Source organism: Pararge aegeria, chromosome 1 (assembly GCF_905163445.1).
Source record: "Pararge aegeria chromosome 1, ilParAegt1.1, whole genome shotgun sequence".
Taxonomy (NCBI): Eukaryota; Metazoa; Arthropoda; class Insecta; order Lepidoptera; family Nymphalidae; genus Pararge; species Pararge aegeria.
This window is the reverse complement of record NC_053180.1, coordinates 11,350,589-11,375,390: the sequence shown is the minus strand read 5'-3', so window position 1 is coordinate 11,375,390 and position 24,802 is coordinate 11,350,589. Positions and strand designations below refer to the sequence as shown.

General features: G+C 33.8%; 2 protein-coding genes across 2 annotated transcripts in view; one reads left to right on the top strand and one right to left on the bottom strand.

Moving 5' to 3' along the window:
- The first annotated feature begins 3,627 nt into the window (after positions 1–3,627).
- Positions 3,628–24,802, top strand: part of LOC120626668 (insulin gene enhancer protein ISL-1) — a 58,627-nt gene continuing 37,452 nt past the window's right edge. Inside the window, exon 1 of the mRNA XM_039894283.1 lies at positions 3,628–3,826. Within this exon, the coding sequence (XP_039750217.1) occupies positions 3,724–3,826 (103 nt within the window). The 5' untranslated portion in view covers positions 3,628–3,723. The remainder of the gene's footprint in view (positions 3,827–24,802) is intronic.
- LOC120626661 lies at positions 21,884–23,110 on the bottom strand. The gene is made up of 3 exons (XM_039894271.1): positions 22,647–23,110; positions 22,450–22,565; positions 21,884–22,345 (listed from the first exon to the last, which is right to left on the bottom strand). Exons 1-3 carry the CDS (start codon positions 22,732–22,734, stop codon positions 22,118–22,120), a joined length of 432 nt encoding a protein of 143 aa, XP_039750205.1. The 5' UTR covers positions 22,735–23,110; the 3' UTR covers positions 21,884–22,117.

Sequence of the window (24,802 nt, the reverse complement as noted above, 5' to 3'; positions counted from 1 at the left end):
CATAACTTCCAAAAGACAGAGGAGTTTGCCGGGAATCGAACTGAAAAGGAAGGCTGAAATCTTTACCACTGTGCTATCAATGCTTAGTTCGCAGGAATAGTAGTACTGTTAAATATAGTAGTATAAAAGTATTTACCTTGTTTATGTCAACATTAGAGTAACAGATTTTGGAAATTATCATTAGCTAGGTTTGACCTCAGTTATCTTGGATTTAATAGGCATATATGATTAAGCTCTCGTGTTTATTGTTCACCTAACACGGATTTCCGCAAAGTAACGCCTGTCATCGATATTTAAACAAACTAAAAGAACAAACCTATTAAAACGTGATGAATTCGTCAACTCACTTTTTATCAACACCCCAAAGGAGATAGGTGCGTTAACGCAAAATTCTCCATCGAGGGCATTCATACACATCTGCGATCTTTTTAAGAGCTCTTTTCACTTCCTTCCTTAAAACACTTTTATTTTAAGTATACCCACTTACATTTTATGCTATTTGTGACTTTAAGACATTTCCATACGGACTATTTTAGAATTTAGTTTTATCTGCACTAAACATCTGCTAAGATAAGTTTATTATCTGTGCGACGTTAGTTTATCTGTGGCGCTTTAATGACTTTGGCATTTGGCGCCGCTTTTTTGTCATTATTTTGCGAACCTCACACGTTGACAAACGTAATTAGAGTAAAATTAATGATTTGAAATATATGCTAGTTAAGTAACAACACCTATGCTATTTTTGTAGCGGAGACAAATTCAACAGACAAAACTTGCAAAACCTGTTTAGATTGTTGTAAATATATTTCAGACACGCGATTTATTCATGTACTTTATACAAATATTAGCAAATTTAGATAATAAATAAAATCTGCCATAGGTACCTAAATATAAAAATTTATACTCTTGTACGATAGTATAGCGCTATGAGTATCTTGTCCTTGAAAATTGTATATGTACCTCCCTGCTTTTGATAGTAACATAATGATACTCATTTTTCTAAAATGCGTAAGGAAACATTAGGATTACTGATAGGTACACATACTAGATAGGTAGTTAGTACCCTGACCTGTAGATACGCTTGGCCTATCTACACTGTTATGGTATAAATTTGCATGTATACAACTTTTAGCTTTAAGAATAAAGAGCAAGAAATAAATATTATTTACAACATTTTTAAGTCGGTGCCAGTAAAATGTAGAAAGTTACTATTATGTATGGATCATATACTTCGTATTTCTTTTCTACATTTTACTTGGAACGAACTTAAAAATGTTATATAAAATATTGACTTCAAATTTTTTTATCGGTGATAAAGCTCAATTAAGGGACAATACACACACATACCTTATATAAAATGAGCCGCTAGGACCGAATAAAGAATGACAAAGAATTTCTCAGTTAACCTTGTGCAAACGAATCAACTAATAATGCGATTTCAACTTCTACTTTGACGCTTACTATTCTTTAGATCTCTTTTAAACTGCCAAAGTCGGGCCATCCATTTACTGACTTGGGTCAACATCGCTTGCCCAGCGCCATCGACTAATATCTAATACTGCTACTGGGCTAAAATATTAGCAGTTATTAGGAGGGCAATTAAAAGTAACATAGGTCAGATGAAAATACAGTGGACCCTTCTGGTATTGATTGGCACTTGGATGTCAACGTGATTCAAGGTTTTAAATAGTTGGTGATTGAAGCATCTAGAACAAGAATAGATTCATAGTAGCGAATACACAGTCGTTTGTTAAAAATTAAAAGAATTTGCATCTTTACTATCTGTATACTCATAGGTACACTCAGTAGGTATCATGGAGCTGAAATGTTTGCATGTTGACGTTGGCCGATTGGCGCAGTGGACAGTGACTCTGCTTTCTGAGTCCAAGGTTCGATTCCCACAACTGAAATATTGTGTGATGAACTCACACAATATTTCAGTTGTGGTCTGGGTGTTTATCTCTCTATATTATAAGTGTATGTACCTATGTATATTATCCATAAAAATATTCAACAGTCATTTTTGTACCTAACCATAACAGAAGCTACGCTTATTTTAGGGCGATGTGTATATCTATATTTATATAGCTATATATATATATATATAAGTTTGTACTTTGTACCTATGTATGGATCTGCCAGTTAGCCTGAAAAAGTCTTTATGGTAGTTTTTAGACTATGTTACAGTACAGTATGCTGCGGGTAACCGTATAGGTCACAGCTAGTTTAATACATAGCTTCACAGTTTTGGAATCATTTCGAGCTGTTTGAGTTTTAAATTATTCAAATACATTGCGTTACCTAATTTCTTTAGTAATTTTTTTTAGTGTAGGCAGATTTCGCTGTACCAAGTAAAGGTCTCTAATAGTTTTTTTGTTGCGCAGTGGAGCGCGATCATCTAAAAAACTACATTAAGGAGTTTCATTTGGTTGGACAAACTTGGCATACGTGTGAAGATGAAGATGAAAAAATGATGAAAAACAATTTTGAATATTTATATTTTCATTGCAATAGGTCCCTGTACTGAAATTTTAAGGTGGGCAATTTTTTTTATGATAGCCATGCGTTAAGGCCATAAATCTACTATAAGAATGTAGATAGAAAACTGTGTACGGAAGTACCATTAAACTAAATATTGGGATTTTCCTGTATAAAAATTATGTTAGCATTCTGTACCACCGTTGATAGTTGATACCCACATCGTAGGAACACTACTGTTGTTAACTTGAAGATCATAAGAGCCAACATAGGATCGTAACCTACCTAATAGAATGAGCGAGCTAGATATGGCTAATAGACACTGAATAGGTAGGTATAAGATATACTATAATGGTTGGCTATGGTTAACCCTATAAATGCATGTCATAAAAAGTCAACCGAGCCTATATACTAACCTAAACAATAATTTTCATTCCACTTTTATGATTCACCATAAATTATGCCTATAATTATAAATACGACCAGCTAAATACACGTTTTAGATAAATAAACAAATGTACAATTATAAAACATTTATCCACTGTACAGAAACGAGTCTCGTACAAAAAGAACCAAGATTAACATGACTAGATTAACCAGAAAAAAGAGACCGCGGATCAAAATCATAAATCATGCTCATTATATTCGAACAGGATTATTTTTTACCGAAGAAAATGTTCAAAAAAGCATCAAAAGGCTATAAGGGGGGCGCCATTTTGTGAGGACACTGTCGACTAGGGCGGGAAAATGGGAAGCTTTCAACGAATCACAGATCCCCATTCAAAAAGGCGTTCTAAAATTCTACCAATGAGACAGAAGGCCGATCTGATCATGCGCTTTGGCGTCGATCCATAGAATTATAGATATAATACGGCAGTGTGGGCTTGGCCTCTGCCGTGAGAGGATGTGTGTGACGCGCCACAGACAATTTTTTTAAATAAAGAAAATGTCGTAGTGCCTATTAACCGAATAGTGATTAGTAACCAATTTAGTGTAATTTGTGATAGAGCTAAAATAATTGTGTTTCGTTTGAACTGATTTAAATATAATAAGTAGCCAAAGCAAAATAAAAATTCCTTAGTTAATTTCTTATAAATAAAATCAAGAATAATTACTTTTAAGGAAGGGATTTGATTAAATAGGATAATTTTATCGCTAACCCATTCACTGCGCAAGACTTGTATAACACGTGATAGCTATCGGGGAGCTGTGAATATCACGGGGCAGGTGTGATCATCATCAGTGATGGTGATGGCCAGCGGTGGTGGCGGGCTGGTGCAATCCCCGCCCGACATGTTGCACCACCATAACATCATGGACACATCTTCTCATGTCGAAATGATGCCTAGTAAGTTTACTAAAACCTTTGTTACAAGTGTTATGCTTGTAGGTGTATCTAAACACCTATCAAGATTAATTAAAATGCATTTTGTTCATCAAATATCATCTCTTAACATTAAGGACATCTCTACATTTTAGGAATAGAGATTTTGTATGGCATCTATTTCGCTATTTATATGCATATGTTATAAAAAAATAGTATTTATCACCTCATTTTTTAATTTCAATTCAATAATGTACAAAACCAAAGACAAATATTGATCATCTCGTTTTTAGTGAGAAGTTAGAATGTGCTTAAAGGACAAAGACAATAATAGAATGGACTTATTAACTAAAAATGTAATAAATAAGTGGATTCAAGGGCAAAGAAAAAATATTAAATGCGTACTCAAAAGGCTTTAATCATTTTACTACAATAATCGTCTAAATTCCAAAGGTATTTCGAGAACTTAATAATTTGATAATTCCGCCCAGAGTTTAACCAATAAATGTGATGTAGCAACAAGGGGTGGCCCTGATTGATTTATAATCCACGGGGTGGCTTGCACCCGCGCATTATTTTTGCTAATGCAAGCGAGACCGACCATTAGAGGGTTAGAAGATTTATGTTACATTTTTCTCTTATGCTTAAATAAAATCTTTAGAATCTGTAGGATTGGAAGAGTATTTAGGGTTCTGTACCAAAATGTTAAGAAACCTTTATGATGGGCTTTCGTCCATCTGCCTGGATGTCCATCTGTCTTTTTACCTATCCTTTGGTAATGTTATATTATTCAAATACCTGTTTCTGCCATTGAATTAAAATTAATTAATTAATAATAGTAAAGAATAATATAAAAATGTTATTTCTTTTGAGCCACATATATTTTTATAGTGTAGGTGTGATTTAGGGAAGGTAGAGATTTCCTACTTAATCCTGGGCGATTTGGTATATAATAATCATTAACAAAAGCTCTCCACGTCTTTGGGGATATTTTGTTTGTGTTTTGAGACAGTTAAATAGATATTTATTAAAATAAAAACGTAGGTACGTACCTACTTTTATGTTTCCATTTAAGTTTAACGGAACCTATGGTGTGTAAGTCATCGCATTTTGTTAATATTATTGGTCTTCTTAAGTTTGAGTGTAGCTTGTATTGTCTGGCACTACAGTCTTATTGCACGATTGCAAACAGTGGTCTATGTAGGTAACAATGGCTAGGTTTGCGCTTTACTAAGGTATCCTTGTATCCGTGTAGGTATATAGTATTTTTTGTTTATAATATAAAAGGCAAAATAAAGTTAGGATATCTTTGAGCTATTATTGTAGAAGTAAGTTCCACTACTTAATTTTATCGTACACTCACATTTTTCTTCACTGATTTATCGATCATCGGTCTCGTAGTGTATTTTGTAATTATTTCGTTTGGAAATAATTTGACGATGTTAAACTTAAAGAATTAAACCCACGTTGAGGTAGTTTTGCGACAAGAAAAGTGACATAGCGTCGGTATACTAGTTACCTAAACTGTGATTTTTTACTCTTTTGTGAAGCGGGAAAAAAAAATTAACTATTGCGATTAAGTATGTCATATTTATTTGTAAGGCTCTAAGCGTCTCGAAACTATCTGAGGGAAAGATCCTTTACGTTTAAAATTATCTTTTAAGGAAAGCACTATGAGACAAATGACCTAGGTATGATTTTGAGATAAAAAGCAATAATCTTATAGCTATAACCTAAGTAGTCTCTTAATATTAAATTAATTGGATATTTTGGAGCCATTCGTATGTTCGATAGGGATCTTGATTGTTATCGCGTTTACAACTTCACTCCCTTAATGGTTTGCTGCATTATAAAATATGGATGACCGTCTTTACCTACCTTAATTCCATTTGAAAGCTTATAATAAATATTTAAACTTTATAATAAGGAAATAATTTTTAAAACATAGGACAACATGATGGGATAATTTCATCATAGGACAACCTAACCTTCAAATTGGTATTAAATTTTACCCATCCTGTACTTTATTGCGACTCTAAAAAGTTCAATACTCATTATAACTGAAATCTTATTTCGGGTAGCAATTGATTTGAGTATTTTTATACCTAATAAAAAAAATCGTCAATGGCATAATGATCCGGTACGTTGTAGCGTAGAAACCGACTAGGAGTAGGTATGGGTTTAATATGACTGCCATACCCCTAACATGTTAGCCTGTTACTTGTCTTTTATATCAATAAAAAATAGTTTATTTTTCCTAAGTACCAAAACTTACAATTAATTAGAATATATATTATTTAGTTTAAATCATATTCTTTATCTATATCATAATCATTATCAATAGCATAATACAGTTCACTGCTGGGCTTCTCTCAACGGAGGGTTTGTCCATAATCATCACTGGGTGACGGGCACAGCTGGACAGACGGGTTAGTGATCGCAGTAGATGGTAGTAGTAGCACAGAGGATGCTGCCGGTTCTCCATTATATTCCCTTAGTCGCCTCGTACTATACCAACTGGAAGAGGGGGGTGATGACAACTGTATTCTGATCTCCCGGCACGGCACCTATCCATTTTATTCTTATTTTATTGTCATAAAATCATCACCTTATCCTATTTACCTTGCTACCATCTTGGACCAGGTGGGATTGCAGTTAAGGACATGCTTGTAATAAAAAAAAATAAACGGTTCGGTCATTGTGCAAGTGAAAAATTTATATTTTCTAGTTTCAATCGCTTTAGGTTTCAGTCCTTCGGAGGCTTATTGCTTCTTAATACTTAAATATGCTATAAAACCGTCGAGTGATTGTTACTTTTGGTTTGCTTATGTATATATAATTTAGTTATAGTTTCCACATTTGTATATAGTTTGCAGTCGATTTCATACACACTGGGAAAATGGTAATACGCAACATCCTATGGGAATTTATTGTGAGGTTGTGAAGAAAGTCTTTAACAATGTCAAATTGTTGTCTAATTAGTTTTCCCATTTTGTCCCCTTTTCCCAGGCCGGAAGATAGGAATCATTCGTCTCTAAACCACCAAAGGAGGTATCCTATGTCTCTATTTTGCCTTCCTTAGTAATTTCCAGCGCGACATTTTCAATACATTCTCTAACTCAATGTGTATGTGAAGGGCCTTACATACCCAGGTCGTGAGTGCAGTTTGGTCATGAATCGCGCCGTGTAAATACCTTTCCGTGTCTGCCTGCTTGCTGTATATCTACCAAGTGTATATATGTAGGGAGCTGAAATAAGAACGCGTGCATAATATTACTGTCATCACTATCAACCCTATCTACCTATATCAATTCTTTCCTCAAACACCATCTTATTTGAAGTAACGATTTATTTTTTACGGAGCGGACTTGCTTCGATCTTGCACCGACGGCAAACCTCAGGTTCCATTCAGTCGCACGAAATACTATAGTAACTCTTTTACGGTTAATTGTGTCAGACTCTGAATTCCCTGCATTCTGACATACGTCAGGCTCAATCCCTAAATTTATTCAAGAAGCGTTTGGAAAACCATTTCTTATATATTACATTACATATTATCTTAATCTAATCTTATATTACATACATATTATAGTATGTAGTATATTGTATAATATGTGTATAGTATTAGAATTTATGAGTAAGTAGTTTATTATAATTATTTTGTATATATATATAAATATATATTTTTAAACTTAAATTGCTGCACCAACCCGTTCCTTCGTTTTTTCCTAACGTCAAAGGTTGTCTGGAAGAGATCGCTTTAGTGATCAGACTGCCTTTGTACGCTCATTTTTATTTTCTAAGTTTCTTCTGTATTTGTGTTTAATGTGTATAATATGTGTGTGTGTGCAATAAAGGCTTCAAACAAACAAACAACCCATTGCCGGCACACTATAGGGCTCAGGTCTCCTCCCAAAGAAAAGTAGGGTTTAAGCCGTAGTGCAACACGCTGACCAAGTCCGATTGGTGGACTTCATACGCTTTGAGAGTTTTCCTCACGATGTTATCCTTCACTGTTCACCATTGTGATATTTAATAGCTTCTCTAGTTTACCTCAAAAGGCAAGCTAGGGAAATAGGTAGGAGTTTTTTGCTGGGAAATTCAAATGCCTGCGTACAGTGGCATCTGGTATCTAAATATTCCGACGTTTTCTACCATTTTAATTAAGTGCATGTTATTGCCCTACAAAGAACGTTGATGGTTGACCTCCGAAGTGAACCATTTACCTACACAATTAGGTCTATGTGAATTAGTGCGATTAGGACATCTATTAGGTAGGTGCCTACTTAATGAATATTTATTTAGTGTGAATTACCATAAACAGAACTGTACTTTTTGGCTTCTAAAATCCTTTGTAGATTTAGGAATTTTACGTCTTAAAATATGACTGCAAAAATATCAACTTTCAAAACAAACTGTGAGGCGAAGTTACAACAAAAATGCAGCAAGACAGCAGTGTTTGCCTTTTAGCGTGCAACGTTTTATTGCAGACACTAAGTAGCGAGGTAAATAGCGTGCTTAAAATAGCTATTCTTGAGACGTTACCAGTCTCTCCATACTCGTATAGGTGGACCAAACATTTGAGTTATAGGAAATTATTTATGTGGCCATCTGATATGGTTATTACAGGGTGCACATCACCTAAATAGTGAATTAAAATGGAATCTGAAAATAAAAAAAATGTAATTGATTTTATTTTTAATAAATGTATTGCATCTAACCAAGCATACATTTTTAGCCTAGGTTACCCCAATGGAATGACAATGATATTTGACTGACGTTTGACTTATAATAATAATATGAATATTGGCGAGAGAGAGAGCTATTCTTGAGTATCTCTAACTAATTAATTCACAAACGAGGAGTTCCGCCTGAGGACCAGACGGGACATATAACTTGGAGAAGCAATGCGCTGGTTCTAAGCTTCTGGAATGCATGGACCGGTAAACGCAGTTGGTAGACCCTCTAACACGGTGGCCAGGCCCAATCAAAGAGTGGTAAGGTGCCGCTGGTTGAAAGTGACCGTGGAATCCGGAACTTCCTACAGTAGACCCATGTCTAGTAAAAGTCCATAATGATGATCATGTAAAACACCGAAAAGTATTGTGTTTCTGATTCCGTAGCAAATTAATAAATACAATGTTTTATGCGACGTAAATACCTGATCGAAAGTATCAACGGCAATTTTTGATTTTATGTATTTCATTTTACGACTCGGAGCCGTCTCAAATAATAATTTTTATATCAATACATAAATTTACAAACTCGTTTAAGTCTTAAACCAGTTCGTCAGTTATATTCCGAGGTATTAAATTATCTGCGTATACCATCTAGGTATACAAATAAAGGAAGATATTAAAAAAAACCAACCATACAGAAGAAACAGCATCGGTCGTCCATCTTAAACTCGGTAGAGACCACCAGAGCACGTTTTATTAGGGTGCGAACTCGGTAGCGTTCGCACCTACCTCCTAAACTAAACTACGTGTGTGCCACTGCCGCCGACACAACCTTACCAGACTATTTATTTACCATAGTTGCCGACACAAAAATACAAAAAAGTATCCAGCAATGGGTCCAAATGTTAAAAATATTTCATATGTTACACATATACATACTACGTGTGTATAATTTACCGATCAAACTAGGATAATTATTTCATTTGCACTTATCAATTTATTGTTGTTCATTAGAATAAACTATATATATATATATATATATATATATATATATATGTATATATAGTTATGTTTTATTGCGAATAATATTCTTTCGTCAAGATCATCATTATTCTATACGGTAGACTACAGGGCAGGGGTCTTCTCACAGAATGAGAAAGGTTTGCGCCTTAGTCCACCACGCTGGACATTGAGAACGTTATGAAACAGGCGTCTAAATATCCTCTTATTAATATACCTGCAACTTGTTTAGCTCCAAGGCTTCATTATTTGTTTGTACTTGTTCGTACCAAATACTCAATGACACAAATCTTCTTTCCGAGTCCACAATCTACCCCGTTATTAATAAACGTGACTTAACATCAGAATGGTTAAGCAGTATTTTGTCAGACTTCAACTGTCAGAACGTGACAAAACACACCGTAACCATTCCATCATTAATACCATGATTATTAATAAGGTTAAAGGAGGTAGGTAGAGTCGTCGCTAATTGTAGCAGAGGTCCTATTACTACCCTCAGTTTGCACCATACCTAATAGCATAGAACCACAAAACCGTGTTGGGAGAAAATAAATACATAGTGTTAAGACATATATATATATATATATATATATATATATATATATATATAGATTTAAATTCAATCCGTTGCTAGAAAGTGCTAGAAAAATAGATTTCAGTTACTTAAAAGTTTGTAGTAACTATGTTTAGAGTATTTTTTCTTTAGCTTGCAATGTTTTTTAGGACAATTTTTATTTAAATATATCATATATTACAAGGATTTTTTTTCATAATGTTTATTCTTTTACGCAACTCACTTTATTTTAAAGGAAACTGCCTATTTTTACTAACAACGGACAAAGCAATGCCTAAGTAAGTAACTCCTAATCAAGAAGTACCTATTCTAGAAATACATTTACCTTTCACCAATCGATTTTCACTAGCCAAATCATATAACCTAACTTGACTATAGTTCTTACTCAGTGGCGTGCATAGAAGGCATGCACAGGATCTGCAGATGGTATAAAATAAAGAAAATCTCCAGTAAGAGTTATAAATACATAAGGGTAGGCTTTTTATAACTCTTACAATGCCTATTCTTAAGTTTTTTGTAGTTCGTACTGAAGATTTTCTTCATTTTATATAATCTGAATACATTGCGCATGCCCTCTATGCACGCCACTGTTCTTACCACAAGGTGTGGTATGTGTGATAATACAAACACAAAAAATGATTGAATTATCATATTTTTCATTTTTCACATATATTTAAGGTTATAAAAAAAAACGGATTTTATTTTTTTCATCGTCGTAACTTTAGACGGAGCCTAACCTCCTCCTTGGTGAAACATCTTTTCTTCATAAATCATTTGAATCACTAGGCATCCGATTTAGGCGTTCCCTACTTTTGTAAAAACGGACATTACTGTCGTCAACGTTGGAAAAGCGCGCAGCGGCGTCATTACTAATAATAATTTACATCCTTATAGCCGGAAATAGCCGTCATAAAAAAATATAACTTTTGTTCGAGAGGCTCTGTTGTAATTCAAATCAAAAAGAATCAGATTTGCTTAGTTTTTGTATCTTATATCGATCTTCAGCTGATCAACACTCATGTCTGTTGTACTCTAACATTATTAGGATTTGACCTCATTCTCGCCGTTTGGTGATGGCAGCTCAGAATAAAGCTCCTCCCCCTTTTCCCGCGCGACTAAGGGAATATAACGCAGAACGGGCAGCAGCGTTCTGTGCCACTACTGTCATTTACTGCGATCCTCAACCCTCCCGTTGGGAGAGGCCTTTAACAAGGCAGTGGTCTTCTATTGATGTGGTAGACCTCATACAAGGCACCTAAATAATGTGAGTTCCTCGATTTTTATAACGTAAAGCCTTTTTTTAAAGTATGTAGTACCTTATGTGATTCTTTGTATGTAAGTGCATACAGTTAAGTGGAGGAAATTCAAACGAACAAAGTCTTATATATAACTTTAAAAAAAAAAAAATTATAACCCCTGAGTATAAAGAAGATCAACGTTGAAGGTACCTAACTCTTTATGTCAGTTAGCCTTCTGTCTATCTAATTAGATAGAAACCTTAACACGTTAAATAATGCTGGTACAAATTTCACCATAAGGGTGGGGTATACCATGGGGGGGCTCTAATGCGAACATATGTTCAGGAGATACGTTATCAGTTTCAAACGTTTCAACACACTTCGGTAGTAAAACGCTAAGTAAACGCAAATCATTTTATCTGTGTACTGTTAAAAGCCCTCATACATATCCAATACTTCCATGTGCATATGTCGATTTCTCTCAAAGTATGAATGCATTTGATAAGTTTTTTTCTAGCAGCCTTCAAAGTAAGGGAAGAGCTCTAGTTACTTCGTAGGTTTTATATGCATTTTTTTGTCAGAAACTAAACGATATTTTTGTATGATAATGTCAGTGAAAAAAATCTACTATCATAAAGTACCGAAAAGTTTTAGTAAGTATTGAATTAGTTTAAATAACTGAATTAGTTTAAATAACACGTCGTTTTTTAACTGTAAAATATTTTATTGTATGATTGTATATAAAAGGTATGGTGTAAAACACAATTAGCTTAGTATCTACTTGATTAAAACCTAAGTTAGTAAACATTAATCGTGTTGGACAATTTTAGTATACTTAATTTAGATATAAGATAATAAATCGTGCAATGCCCAGTGAGAACTTCAGTGACTTTTTACGTTAAACGAGTTGAAACTAGGGGCTTTGATATGGCTAAAAGTAACAAATATTTTACATCTTAAAATTCAGGTTAAGCTGTAATAATACCTATTAAATATAAGTTTTGGTTGATTATTTTTGATAAAACTAAGCGCAGTAGGTATGTTGATATGGCTAAAATTTTCTTTGAATTTTACTAAAAAGGAAGGTTTAATTGTATATATATATATATATATACCTGGAAACATACAGAGTGTGCCACGCCATCTTTACCATTAGAATTTTTTAATATTTTTGTCTCGGCAATCGATTTTTTCACATCTATAATTAAGAAAAGCTTATTATATATATATATATTAATTACGATAAGTTGATAAGTTATTTACTTCATGGACCTTCTTCTTGCATGAATTAAGACAAATTGGAGTATACAACCGTTTAGACTACATTTAAAATCGTTCTTGTGATTTGTTAATTAAAAACCTTGCTTTGGTATTAAAATTACACGTGCGTTAAAATAATACTTCCTGTTGTGTCAGTATTATGATCTACCTACTATGATATTGTGTTCACACCTAGAGAAAGGGTTTTAAATTTTACACAGCCGGCCGTAGGAACCTACAACCTTTCTCTATAGCTGTTAGCACATCTAACAACTAAAATTAGTTTCGTCTTCCTTCATAAATATTTAAATCTACTCAAACTTCCCGCTTCGAAATCTTGTCAGAAAAGGTGAAAATCGTCTTTCAACGGATATGTAAATGTTAATAAAACTTTCTTTGAAATTTGTAGTTTACATAGGAGAGGCTGACTTTATTTCAAAGAAAATTCATATCAGACTAATGATACCCGAAAAAATCTTGAGGGTCTGTGTTCGACTTCCGGGTACGCTAGAACAATTGTTAGTTGCTGAGCAGTTAAAATCTTTTCGTACTGGACTTTCACGTTAAAATCAATATCACGTTGGTAGATATAAGGCGAAGCTACCGTTTGAATCAGTAAAAAATAAGAGGTACAAAATAAAATAATAGTTACACGCAGAATTTAGTATAATAAGATTTGTTTTTTTAAGCTATTCTTATAAAAGAGAAAACACTCCGATAAAACCGCATACAAAAGCTAGTTACTAATAAAACTTCATTGGACTCAAAGCGCTGTTTTTGGTAAACGCCTACGCGTATTTATGCCGATATTTATATTTTAAACTTTATCCCATACAATAAAAGAACTAATATCGCCATCCACAAAGGATGGTACAACCGGAACTGGTTAGATTTTATCTGTCCCTTTTAAAATTGCCGTGGACATGAGGCGCCGAAGGTTTTGACCTAATTAAGTGAGAAATTATTGAAGTTTTTTCGTGTGTTCGCAGTAAATAAATTCGGCTACTCGTTAGCTTAAGACATTGTTGTAGTTACTTTAATGAAAATTAATTTAAAGACTTAAAATGCTTTGAGTTAAAAAACATTACGCCGACCGCTTCCTTTCTATACGTAGAGCGTTGGTTGGCATTTTATTATGGTCAAGACTGTCTTCTGAAACTACTAAGTAGTAAAAGTAGAATGGAAAAAGAGCTCTTTGAAGCATCAACGGAGGCAATGATAGAAACGCGTTGAAGTCTTTTGCTTGACTATATAGCTTAACAACAGTAGGTATCAATGAAATAAAAAAATTACAATGTCACAAAAACAGAAAATAGTAGCTATTTTCTGTTTTTGAAGACAAGTATTTATGAAAGACTTAGTCCTCAATGACTAACATACAACCTACAGCATGAACTGAAATGTAGATATTTTAAATAATGAAAAAATATTTTTTTTATTCCATCCTTAATTGGGTTAATTTATATCCATGAAAAAATATAAAGTACACAGTTTAAAAAAAAGGGTCCACCTCGAAAGGGTTAAGGGCTAAATATTTGTAAAAAGTTTAATATCTTTTTACATACCTACTAAAATTAGTTTTTTTAAAACTTTTACTTCCTTTAAGCCACGCCAGCATTTGTATCTTATCATATTTTTAAGTTACGATATTCATATGATTTCAAATGAGAAAATAAAATGTAGAGTAATATAGAAAAATGTTGCGCTGGTGCTTATGTAAAGGTTATAAGAATTTCGAGTTAGCAAGTGAAAATAGAGTTTTATTCATTTTACTTGGAAAATACACTTGATTTTAACGAAAATAAATTTATGTACCAATAGATACAGGTACACGTAGCGGCTTTCCTTGATGTCGACATGCAAGCCAATGTACCGGACTCCAACTCGAAAACATTTGAAAACGAAAGCGCTCAGATTTATATTATGCGATAGACCTCCGATACGATAAATGCCAAGGAGATTAGAATAGATCAACTGATCGAAAAAATAAATTGTAAAAGGTACCTATACAGAATTTCGATTATAAGACGCGTGTGCGAGATGAAAATAAATTTAACTAACTACAGCCTTTTATAAATACTTGTTGTATCTAATAGAAATATTCGATCTGCGATTACACAAGTTATGAACCTCATGAGTTTGATTAATAGCATTAAGTACTTTATAGTAATCCTCGCACAAACTTACACAAGCAGCAGCAACGACAAAGCATTTCTAATAAATATACGATCGTATAAATCGTATAACAAATCGTACAGTAACGAGACGCCCACCGTAATAATATAAAACCTCCTTTATCGGCTGCGTAAATTCTGTCAATTACGGGTCGGGATTTTCGCTTCAGAAAAAATAAAATTAAAAAAAAAGATCCCGCCTCGCTGCCACTGGCGCCGTCCGGAGATAAGGACGGATTTTTTCGAGCATTTCTTTTGTTTTTTTTTCAACTGGAGACGTTATAGGTCTTTTATGGGGGACACTTGATAACGTTGGAGATTATTTTTTTAACCCGTTCAGTAAATCCAAGGTTCGGAATTATTAATCTATTGGTGAATTCGATGACATTATAACGTTATAGTTTAGTTAAAATTTAACAAAAGTGTTTATTTAGTTTTTGAGCAATTATTAATAATTTAATATACTTACCCACCTATCTAACGAAAACGAACGAACGGACGAAAACTGAGTACTCCGAAAATTTTACAACATCTATTAACCAGAAAACATGCTACATCGATCGAAACGATCGTTCTAATCGAAAACTGCCTTTTATCAAATTCTGGATTTGGCCAGAAATTAAATATAATATTTTATTCGAAATTACGAAAACAAAAATTATTGCAAGGTAATATCTGTAAGTGAAGCTGTAAACATTACTAATTTTCGTTGCTCATGACAACGCAAAAATACGGAATTTAACTTTACACCCAAATTTATTGAGTCAATCATCATTTGCCACAAACAACATAAATTTTGACAGCTGTCAAATAAACTGACATCTTCATGCCCGCCTCCAACATCTATTTTGTCCATCGACAATAGACTTCGGAATTCGGACAAGCGCGCTATATTTTTTGCATTTTTTTTTGCGATGTGGTGAGTGACTTAGCGGCAAAATATTTGCTATTATCTTACAAGCTGATAAATAAATACGGAATGGCGCCTGCAGGATGCCAGTTTTTTTGGGCTTGTTGACAAACATGTATCAACGGTAGTAATGTGACGCATTATTAGGTCTACTTATACCTAGATGACACCTAAGACAACCTATAATCATTTATTAATAATCTACGTTTATTATTATTCATAGCCTGTTATAGTGATTTGAGTCAAAGATCATTTCAAAGTGTTATTTTACATCAAAACATAAATTGTGTTTACAACAATTATAGTTACCTATTATTAGGTATTTTTGTAATACAATAAGGTAGGTCCATAGCCTTTAGCTTACTCAGATACTACGCGAATTATCTCTTTTACACAATAACCTATAAAAAATTTACACTAAATTTATAAATACGAAATTTTGTCTGTTTGTTTGTTTGATGTTTATTCGTTACCTATGCTTGGCTCAAGTACTACTCTAATGTTAATGAAATTTGGCAAATATATAACTTGTATTCTGATAACGTTCTCAAGGGATTTCAAAATATGGCCTTTTTTACCTAATCACGGCTTTGCACCTCAATTTAGCATAGGTTGCATCCCGGAGACGGACAAAGGCTACTTTTATCCATGGAGAACTAACATTTATTAAGTAGCGAACAACAAATATAAATGTTTTATAAAAATGTTAAAATACGCAGGTCCAGTGTTCATAAACACGTTACTAACTAAGAGTATTTATTGAAATATTCCAATGGGTGCGATTTATGGTTTTAATTATAAGTAGATTTATTTAAATTTAATGCTATTTGAAAAGACAATCGTTAGTATTAGTTTATATATATGTATAAAAAAAGGAAAACTTATACAGAAATAAACTGAAATAAGGAACTCTAAAAAACCTGTAGACGTTAGTCAGACAACTTTATCGCTATTTGAATATTAAAGTCGTAGGTACTTTTTGTGTGGCCGACTTGAAATTTGAGCGTTGAATTCGTAAAAACAAAAGCCTAGTGACAATAATTGTAGACTATTTGTTTATGGATTATAATCTGCACCATCCCAAAATAAACTCTATTGTTTATATATAGAGTTAACTTTACTATTATGAGGAGTGAAAAAAATTGAGGCGCCACAACTTTGTCGCCCGATATCCGGTGTGTGAAAGGGACTTTTGTTTTTTTTTTTGTTTTTTCACTGGCCTCCGTAGGTCAGCGACCATGGCGTTAAAATATTGTCCGTACTTGGCACAATGATTTATAGGTGCTTGACATTTTTAGTTCCATTTTTTGTATTCGGAAGTCTGCGTGTAACAGATGCTGTACTTCTTATAAGGAGCTGTTGATGTTTCAAGTAGACTACAAGTAGGTAGATTTTCAATAACTTCATAGTTTGTTGTTAGATCTTTATGAATACATTTTGTCCGTCATATTTTGATTCAGAAGGGGTGAAGTTTTTATTTCATCGACATCCACAGCCTATAAACATCCCACTGCTGGAACTAGGCCACTTTTCTCATGGGATGTAGAGCTGGACCGTTGCTCCAAATCGGGTTAATAAAACTTACTTATATTGTTTTGGCATGTCATTTCTGTAAGACAAATAAGGTGCCAAAATCACTGGGCGTTCATGATGATCATCTACTCAGCATTGTTCGAAATCTCTAAATAGCTCTGCACATTCCGTTTGTAGAGTTTTAACTAGCCAAAGCCTCACAACGATCCACTCCCTACCATCGGTGCTGCTCAAAGTCCTAATTTATTACTATAGCAAAAAAAGGCAGGACGGTAATTTATGCGCCATCATTGACGCAGAATGGACAATTTGAACAAGATTATTATTATAATAGTACCTACTTAAACGAGACCGAGAGCTTAACGTGCTCTCCAAGGTACTGGGGTGTACACTACTAATTACTGTGAGACGAGTTTACGAGAGAACCTCAATAAAATTTAGTTGGTCGACCTGGTAATCGAACCCAGAACCTACAATAAATAAAAAAAAAAAACATACTACAACAATACATAAATTACACCCTAGCCCCAAAGTAAGCGTAGCTTGTTTGAACTAAGATGACTGATGAATATTTTTATGAATAATATATAAAAATACAGATAAACAACCAGACATTGAAAAACATTCAAGTTCATCACACAAATATTTTTCCAGTTGTAGGAATCTAACCCACAGTCTTGGGGAACAGACTCAGAAGCAAGAAAACAGTCAAACAGGAAACCAACACGGCAGTTTACCTACAAAGATGCGAAGCGTACGCGGACGCGTACGAAGCGCTTCGCATCTTCGTTTCTAATTCGCACCGCTAGGATCTGGAATGCTCTTCCAGCTTCCATTTTCCCCAGTTCTTACAACATTAGTACCTTCAAATCAAGAGTGAATAGGCATCTTCTAGGCAAGCGCGCTCCACCTTAGGCTGCATCATCGCTTACCATCAGGTGTGATTGCAGTCAAGCGCTCGTCTATAAATATTAAAAAAAAAAAAAACCTACCTACCGTTGCTACATTCTAAAAAACATGATTCATTTGGAATATGGTAGAGCTGAGACAGACTGAAGTCAAAAATCTAACCCGTGTTGTCATAACTAAATGCCACACCAGATCGTCTACCCCGCAAACAGCATCATCTGAAAATTACATCTTTGACTGATCATTGGACGTTAATTAAATTAAATCGAACAATCGCTAACAAAACCAATTACGAATCGGTGTCAGAGCAATTTTACCGAGAAAGCTTAACTAGTAAACATACGCGGCGTTATTCACTAACAAAACCATTAATCGACAAATATTGTGTATTTGTTTTGTACAAATTCTCTCACACGGGCGCGGACGTGATCTGACGGCTTTCTCACGATCGGCAGGTCATTAATTTATTAAATTACTAGGCTATTCTCACAGCTTTGCCTGTGTTCAATTAGTTGTACACACTTCGTAGTTTTAACCTTTAGAGCAACAGAATTCTGCTCATTAATCCATTCCAGTATTTTCTCGTTATTCCACAGCGTTATTTGTAAATAAACTTTAATACTGGGTAGATTCGTTTAGCGAGCGAAGCTAGGGCTTAGTGTTTATTAGAATGTCATTTTTATATCTGTCTGTCAGTTTATCTGCTGGTCCGTTCTTCGTTCCGATTTCCCGTTCTCCGTAAATCCTACTATTCTTACTATAATATATAATATTATATTATAAATGTGAAAGTGTGGATGTTAGTTACTCAATCACGCAAAAACGGCTGAGCGAACGGATTTGGATGAAATTTGGCATGCATGTAGCCATATTTCATACCTCTGCAGTAGCCTTTGACATGGAAAAAAACATAGGCTACCTTTTTTCCCGATTCCTTGAGTAGTTCCCGAGGGAAAATTGAAAATTGTTTACGAGCTAAGCCGCGGGCTTAACAGCTTTGCTATGGAAAATTGTAAGTACATGTATTTTCTATACCGATGTCTCAAATAGTTCCCGTGGTAGAGTTAAAAATTGTTAACGAGCGAATCTTTAGACTCAATTCTGATGTCCACGCAGATGAAGTCGCGGGCAGAAGCTAGTAAGATAATATAAAAGAATATATATCGCACACCGGGTGCAACAACGTCATAAGTAACAAATTACGTTTTTTTCAGGAGATCGATTTAAAAGTTGTTGTTTTAATAAAATGAAATGTAATTACAATACTATTATATATCGATGACCAAAATATTGTTTATATTCTATATTTTGAAATTAAGGTTGTTTTAGAAATAAAAATATTATATAAGTGGTACATTTTTAATGTTTTTAAAAACGATACCTACATTTATGACGTTATTGTGCAGAAAGTTAAATTGAAAGTAGAACGTTTTTGTGCAATAACGTCATAAAGTCCGAACTAAGCAAAAATCAAAACTCTAAATGTATTAAATAGCACTTGCAATTAACCTTTTCAGTGTTTAAAAATAATCAACATTATTATTAAAATAAATTGCATATAAAATCTAAAAAAATATGAAAAACTTCTTACATTTAAGTACCCATAATCAGACTTTTACGAGGAACTAACAGGCTAGAAATAAAATTTGTAGAAAAACAATCAAAGGTTTTTACCATAACAGGCTTATACTGGTACAGTTATGTAGCAGTTTATAATAATTCTAGCATCCTTATGTCTTTGTACTATGTACCTAATTACTCTTACATTTAATAATCAGTTTTCATTAAAAACAATCTTAAAAATCAGAATTAACCAACTAAAGCTGATTATAAAAATATTCATAATAGCGAGGCACTATATTTTTTTGAACCAATTCTAACAGATCTTGTTTTTTTCTATCACTTATCGGTATATTAGACGTATAAGCAGGATTCAAAGATATTTCCTCTATATTTATATAATTCCTTGGACGTGTTGTATTTTGCCGCAATGTCCTGGTTTGGCAGTAAATGTTTGCCTTATTCAAATTATCAGTCTTGTATGTAGTTTTATACTTATAAATATCACAGCCCTTCATAAAACTTATAACTTTAATATCTGTCGTTTTAATAGCTTCTCCAGAAACATTTCTTGTTGTATTTATATTTAAGTCATCTGCTAGTTTCTTCAAATCTATGAAATCGGTATAGTTTAATTCTTTTACTATAAAAGGTTTTCCTGTCTTCTTAGCGTTTCTGATTAAAGAAATGTACTGGTCTGGTACGTAAATAGCACCAGATTTTTTTGCCCTAGTGACGGATTTTTCAATTACTGAGTGAGCCGCATCTCCCTCATTCTGTGTGTGGCCCTTTATTAAAAATTTATGGGTCACGGAATTTATCTGTAACTTGTTAACAGCATAGTAGTACATACAAAATATGAACCTGAAACAATGTTATTATTTTTAATATATAAACAGTAAAAATAATTACTAACATTACACAATAAGGTAGTTTACTAACTTATTCTTTTGCTGTCCGCAGCAGTTATCTGAATAGAATATGACATCGCAACCTGGGCTTTTCTCAGCTAGATCTCTTAAAAAGTTGTATATGCACGATCCAATTTCTATGGCACCTCGATTACCTATTCCTTCGTGCCAAAAGAAGCATGTTGTTTCTTGATTTTTGACATCTGACATCTGAAATATAAATACATTTTAAATAGACGCACTTGATGAAAAATATATGAATGTAATAATCAAATAATAGATTATCCGTTAAATTATTATTAGTGACTGCAAGAACTTACCGTAAAATTGTAACAATTAAGTTTAGATTTGTAGAAGAAAGCAGACGACTTTCCGATCGGACATGGCATTACAGCTTGTAAATCGTATATTATTACAAAAGCATTGCCCTCCGATTTACACTTCGTCATGTCCACGTCTTTTTCTATCCTAGATAAACTTTTTTCTTCGAGGTGTAATTTATAAGAATTTTCCAATTTTGCTTTCTCTTCGATAGATGCGTTTTTATAGGCTTCACAGTCGTCACAGGTATCTTTTTTTGGAATAAAAAATCCTATATTGAATTCTGTGTTGAAAATTCGAGCATAAGCATCGTAACAAGCTTGTGGTTTATTTTCGTCCTCACGCTTTTTCTTGTAATGTCTATGCATTTCTGCTATAGTTAAATCTCCATCTACGAAGAGCCTACTAGTATTCGCTCTTAAATAATGGCTCTCTATCTTTGGGATCGAGTTAATATGATCTCTCACAGATTGCTTTATTTCTTCGTCCAATCTGATTTGTTTGCCATGTCTTCCTCTTCCATCTTCTTTCATAATATTATGGCCTTCATCTTTATACTTGCATTCTATAACTGTACGTAAAATTCGTTCAGTGGCACCCAAAGTATTCATAAAAAATGTCTTGCATACTCTAACTTCTCTTTCATCATTGTATAAATAAAAAGTTGTGTTTGGTTTCCTGGGATTATTTTTACGAGATTCTTTTATTCTCCGATACGATAACTCTAAAAGTCTCACACAAGATGCCAAATAATCACGCTGCCTTTGTAATTGGCCTAACTGCCAATACGCATCAAATAGCTTAGTTCTCTTTTCTGTCGAAAATTTTGATGAGCAAGACAGCCGGCATTTATCTGAACAAGTCGGACCCATTATTTTAGCTGCTTTAACCATACCAGTTTTTAATGAAGTATATTGCTGACCAGAATTTTTCAGCATTTTGGCAACATTTTTTTTCCATTTGCTTGGATTGCGAGTACGTTTTCTACTACGTTTAATGGTCGATGGTCCGGACTCTTGGTTGATATTTCCAGTGGTAAGCGTTTCATGGTCAGATTCCGATGACGAAGAACTTTCTGAGCTGTTGCTAGAGCTGCTGCTAGAGCTACTACTACTATGCGAGTTAGTTGACGGATTAGGCACATATTGCTCATCATCATCAGTTCCAGAAAAGTCTTGTTCAGATGAGTTTTCACTGTAGGAAACTCTTATGGGCTAAAATAAGTTTTAGGAAATTAAAAGTAAACTGCGTAAAAATATTAAAATAGACCCAAAAAATATCATTTTGAATGAAACAATATACCATACCAGAGTTTGATCATTATGGATGCTTGAAGATTCAACAGCATTTATACTAATATTTGAGCTAGATGATGGTTTAGGTACATATTGCTCTTCTTCGGTTCCAGAAAAGGCATGTCCAGATGAGTTTCCATCGTCGGAAACTCTAATAGGCTAGAAAAGGTTTAAAGAAATTAAGTTAACTGCGTAAAAATATTAACACAAACAAAAAAATTAATTACATTAATAATTCTGTATTAGAAAATCTTATACCATACCTGAGTTTTATCATCACGGATGTTTGAAGATTCAACAGCATTCGTAATGGAATGTTTTATTAAATCACCATCATGAGATTTTAAAATGGAAGGAGATCTCGGTGCTATCGATAAAGCTGAATGAAAAATGAAAACATTATGTAAATAATTAGGTAGGACTGATAAACTTTTAATTTATAAAATACATAAAAACTTACTTGGCTCTATATCCCTGACTTCACATTCGTCATGGCTTTCTTTGTCTAATAGAACCAACTGCACTAATTTTTTACCTCGTCCTTCCATAATTTTATTTTAGCTAAGAATAAGAATAAAACGTAGGTTACATTTTGTAAGTACTGTACATAAATATTCCTTAATTTATAATTAAAATGGAATAAAATTAAATCTGAACGATTTCTAGGTTATATTTAGTACATTTTCTGGGACAATATTGACATAATTGTACAAAATGATAGTATTACTTGCTGCTTGTAATAGAAAATAGAACCACAAAGTCAGAAGTGTTCACTTGTGACATTCTTGCCCCAAAATTGTATGAAAATATTTGTCATAATTACCTTTGTGACGCTGTTGCTCCTACTCACAAACACTTCCTGCGGGGGGCCGCGCGCAACTGACCAATTAAAACGTTCTCGCACTAGCGTGCACAAAAACCCGCCAAAACCACAACGACATTTACGCCCTCAGTGGGTCATTTTAGGAGTTACATTTATGATATTGCTGCACCGGATGTAGACGCATGTTTGACATAATTTGCGATCAATATCTAATTTTAGCAATTTTTGCATTTATGACGTTATTGCACCCGGTGTGCGATATGAGTATGGCTTTATTGCAAACGATATGGCTTGACGGTTTGGGGGAAAAAGTAACTGCTTTTATTGGTGCTTACAGTATAAATTTAAAAAACGGCTGTATCTTAAAAATAGAACTCTGATAAATAATTAAACATTGTATAATTGTATTCATATACATTATTTACAAGACAAATACTAATTTATTTTTGGTGTGCTCTACCGACCACGAAATCGTTTAGATCCCAATTAGGTATAAATATCGATCCGATCCGGTAAATCTTTTTAATGTTTTCCATATCAGAACTACGTAACGGACCTATATGCCTCCCTCTGATGAAATAAGCTATTAGTTGGGAGATTGGTACGATGAGTATAATAAAGCTTAGGTAGGCGTGCCAAATCATAGTCAATAATATACAGTAAATAATAAGGTACTTAGATTGTTGTAAGCTTTTTCAGACTAAGTAAAGTGCGTTGAAACCCTCATAGCTTTATGTGAACGAGTGTATTAATCACAATTCATAAGAACCTCCGAAATACAAGAGTTTGGTTGTTTATTATAGTAATGGGTCTGGCTGAAAACCAGTGTTGCGCGTTTAAGTATGCAGCTATACTGAGCCAGCTCCTTTGTCACACATTTTTTTTTATTTCTATTCTATAACAATTTATGACACGAATGTAACATTTTACACAAATGTGTGACAATAAAGGCGATTTTCCTTTCTTTCTTTCTTTACCTAATAGTAACAGTAGGTATGTACATAGACGCATGGACTCTTTTAGGCAGACATATTTATACGTTATTTTCGCCGTGATCCAACAACCATAAATGCAAAGACTCTTACAAAGGGAACCTAATTCCATACTAACTTACGTTTGAAAAAGTACCTGCTCGTTCTATAAGATTTAATAAATATTGGATCGTTTTAAAAGAGATTTACTGGTATCATCATCATCTTCATTACCGGCCCACTACCGGGCACCTTTTAGAATGAGAAGTTTGGTCTATAGTCCACGCTGGCCCAGTGCGGATTGGTAGACTGCACCCGGCCTTGAGAACATTATGCAGAACTCTCAGGCTACATGCGTCATGTTTTCCGTCACCATTAATGGAAGTGGTATGTAATTGCTTAAATTAAAATTGTACATAACTCCGAAAAGTTAGAGGTGTGAGTCAAGGATCAAAATCGGTCTCTCCGAGAAGGAAGCCTTACCTACTAGGCCATTATTAGTAAAAAGTTGATTAAAATATTCTGTTTAGTACTTTTGAGATGAGTGCTTTCCAACAAACAGCAAGGTTAGCAAGTTTATAAATATTGTGATAGTGATAACTGTAGATAAATAATAAAATATATATTTGAGAAAGTATTTACGTCTTTTGTTTTCTTAAGTTTTCGTTTCTGATTCTTAACAGCTCCCCATCAACCAGTGTTCGACTTCCTCGATTATATGAATGAAGGAACTAATATGAAATTATCGTAAAACCCTTCTTCTAAAGCGTTCGATCCGGTTGTTACTAATTTTTAACCGAAACCAAAAAAAGGTTATAATTT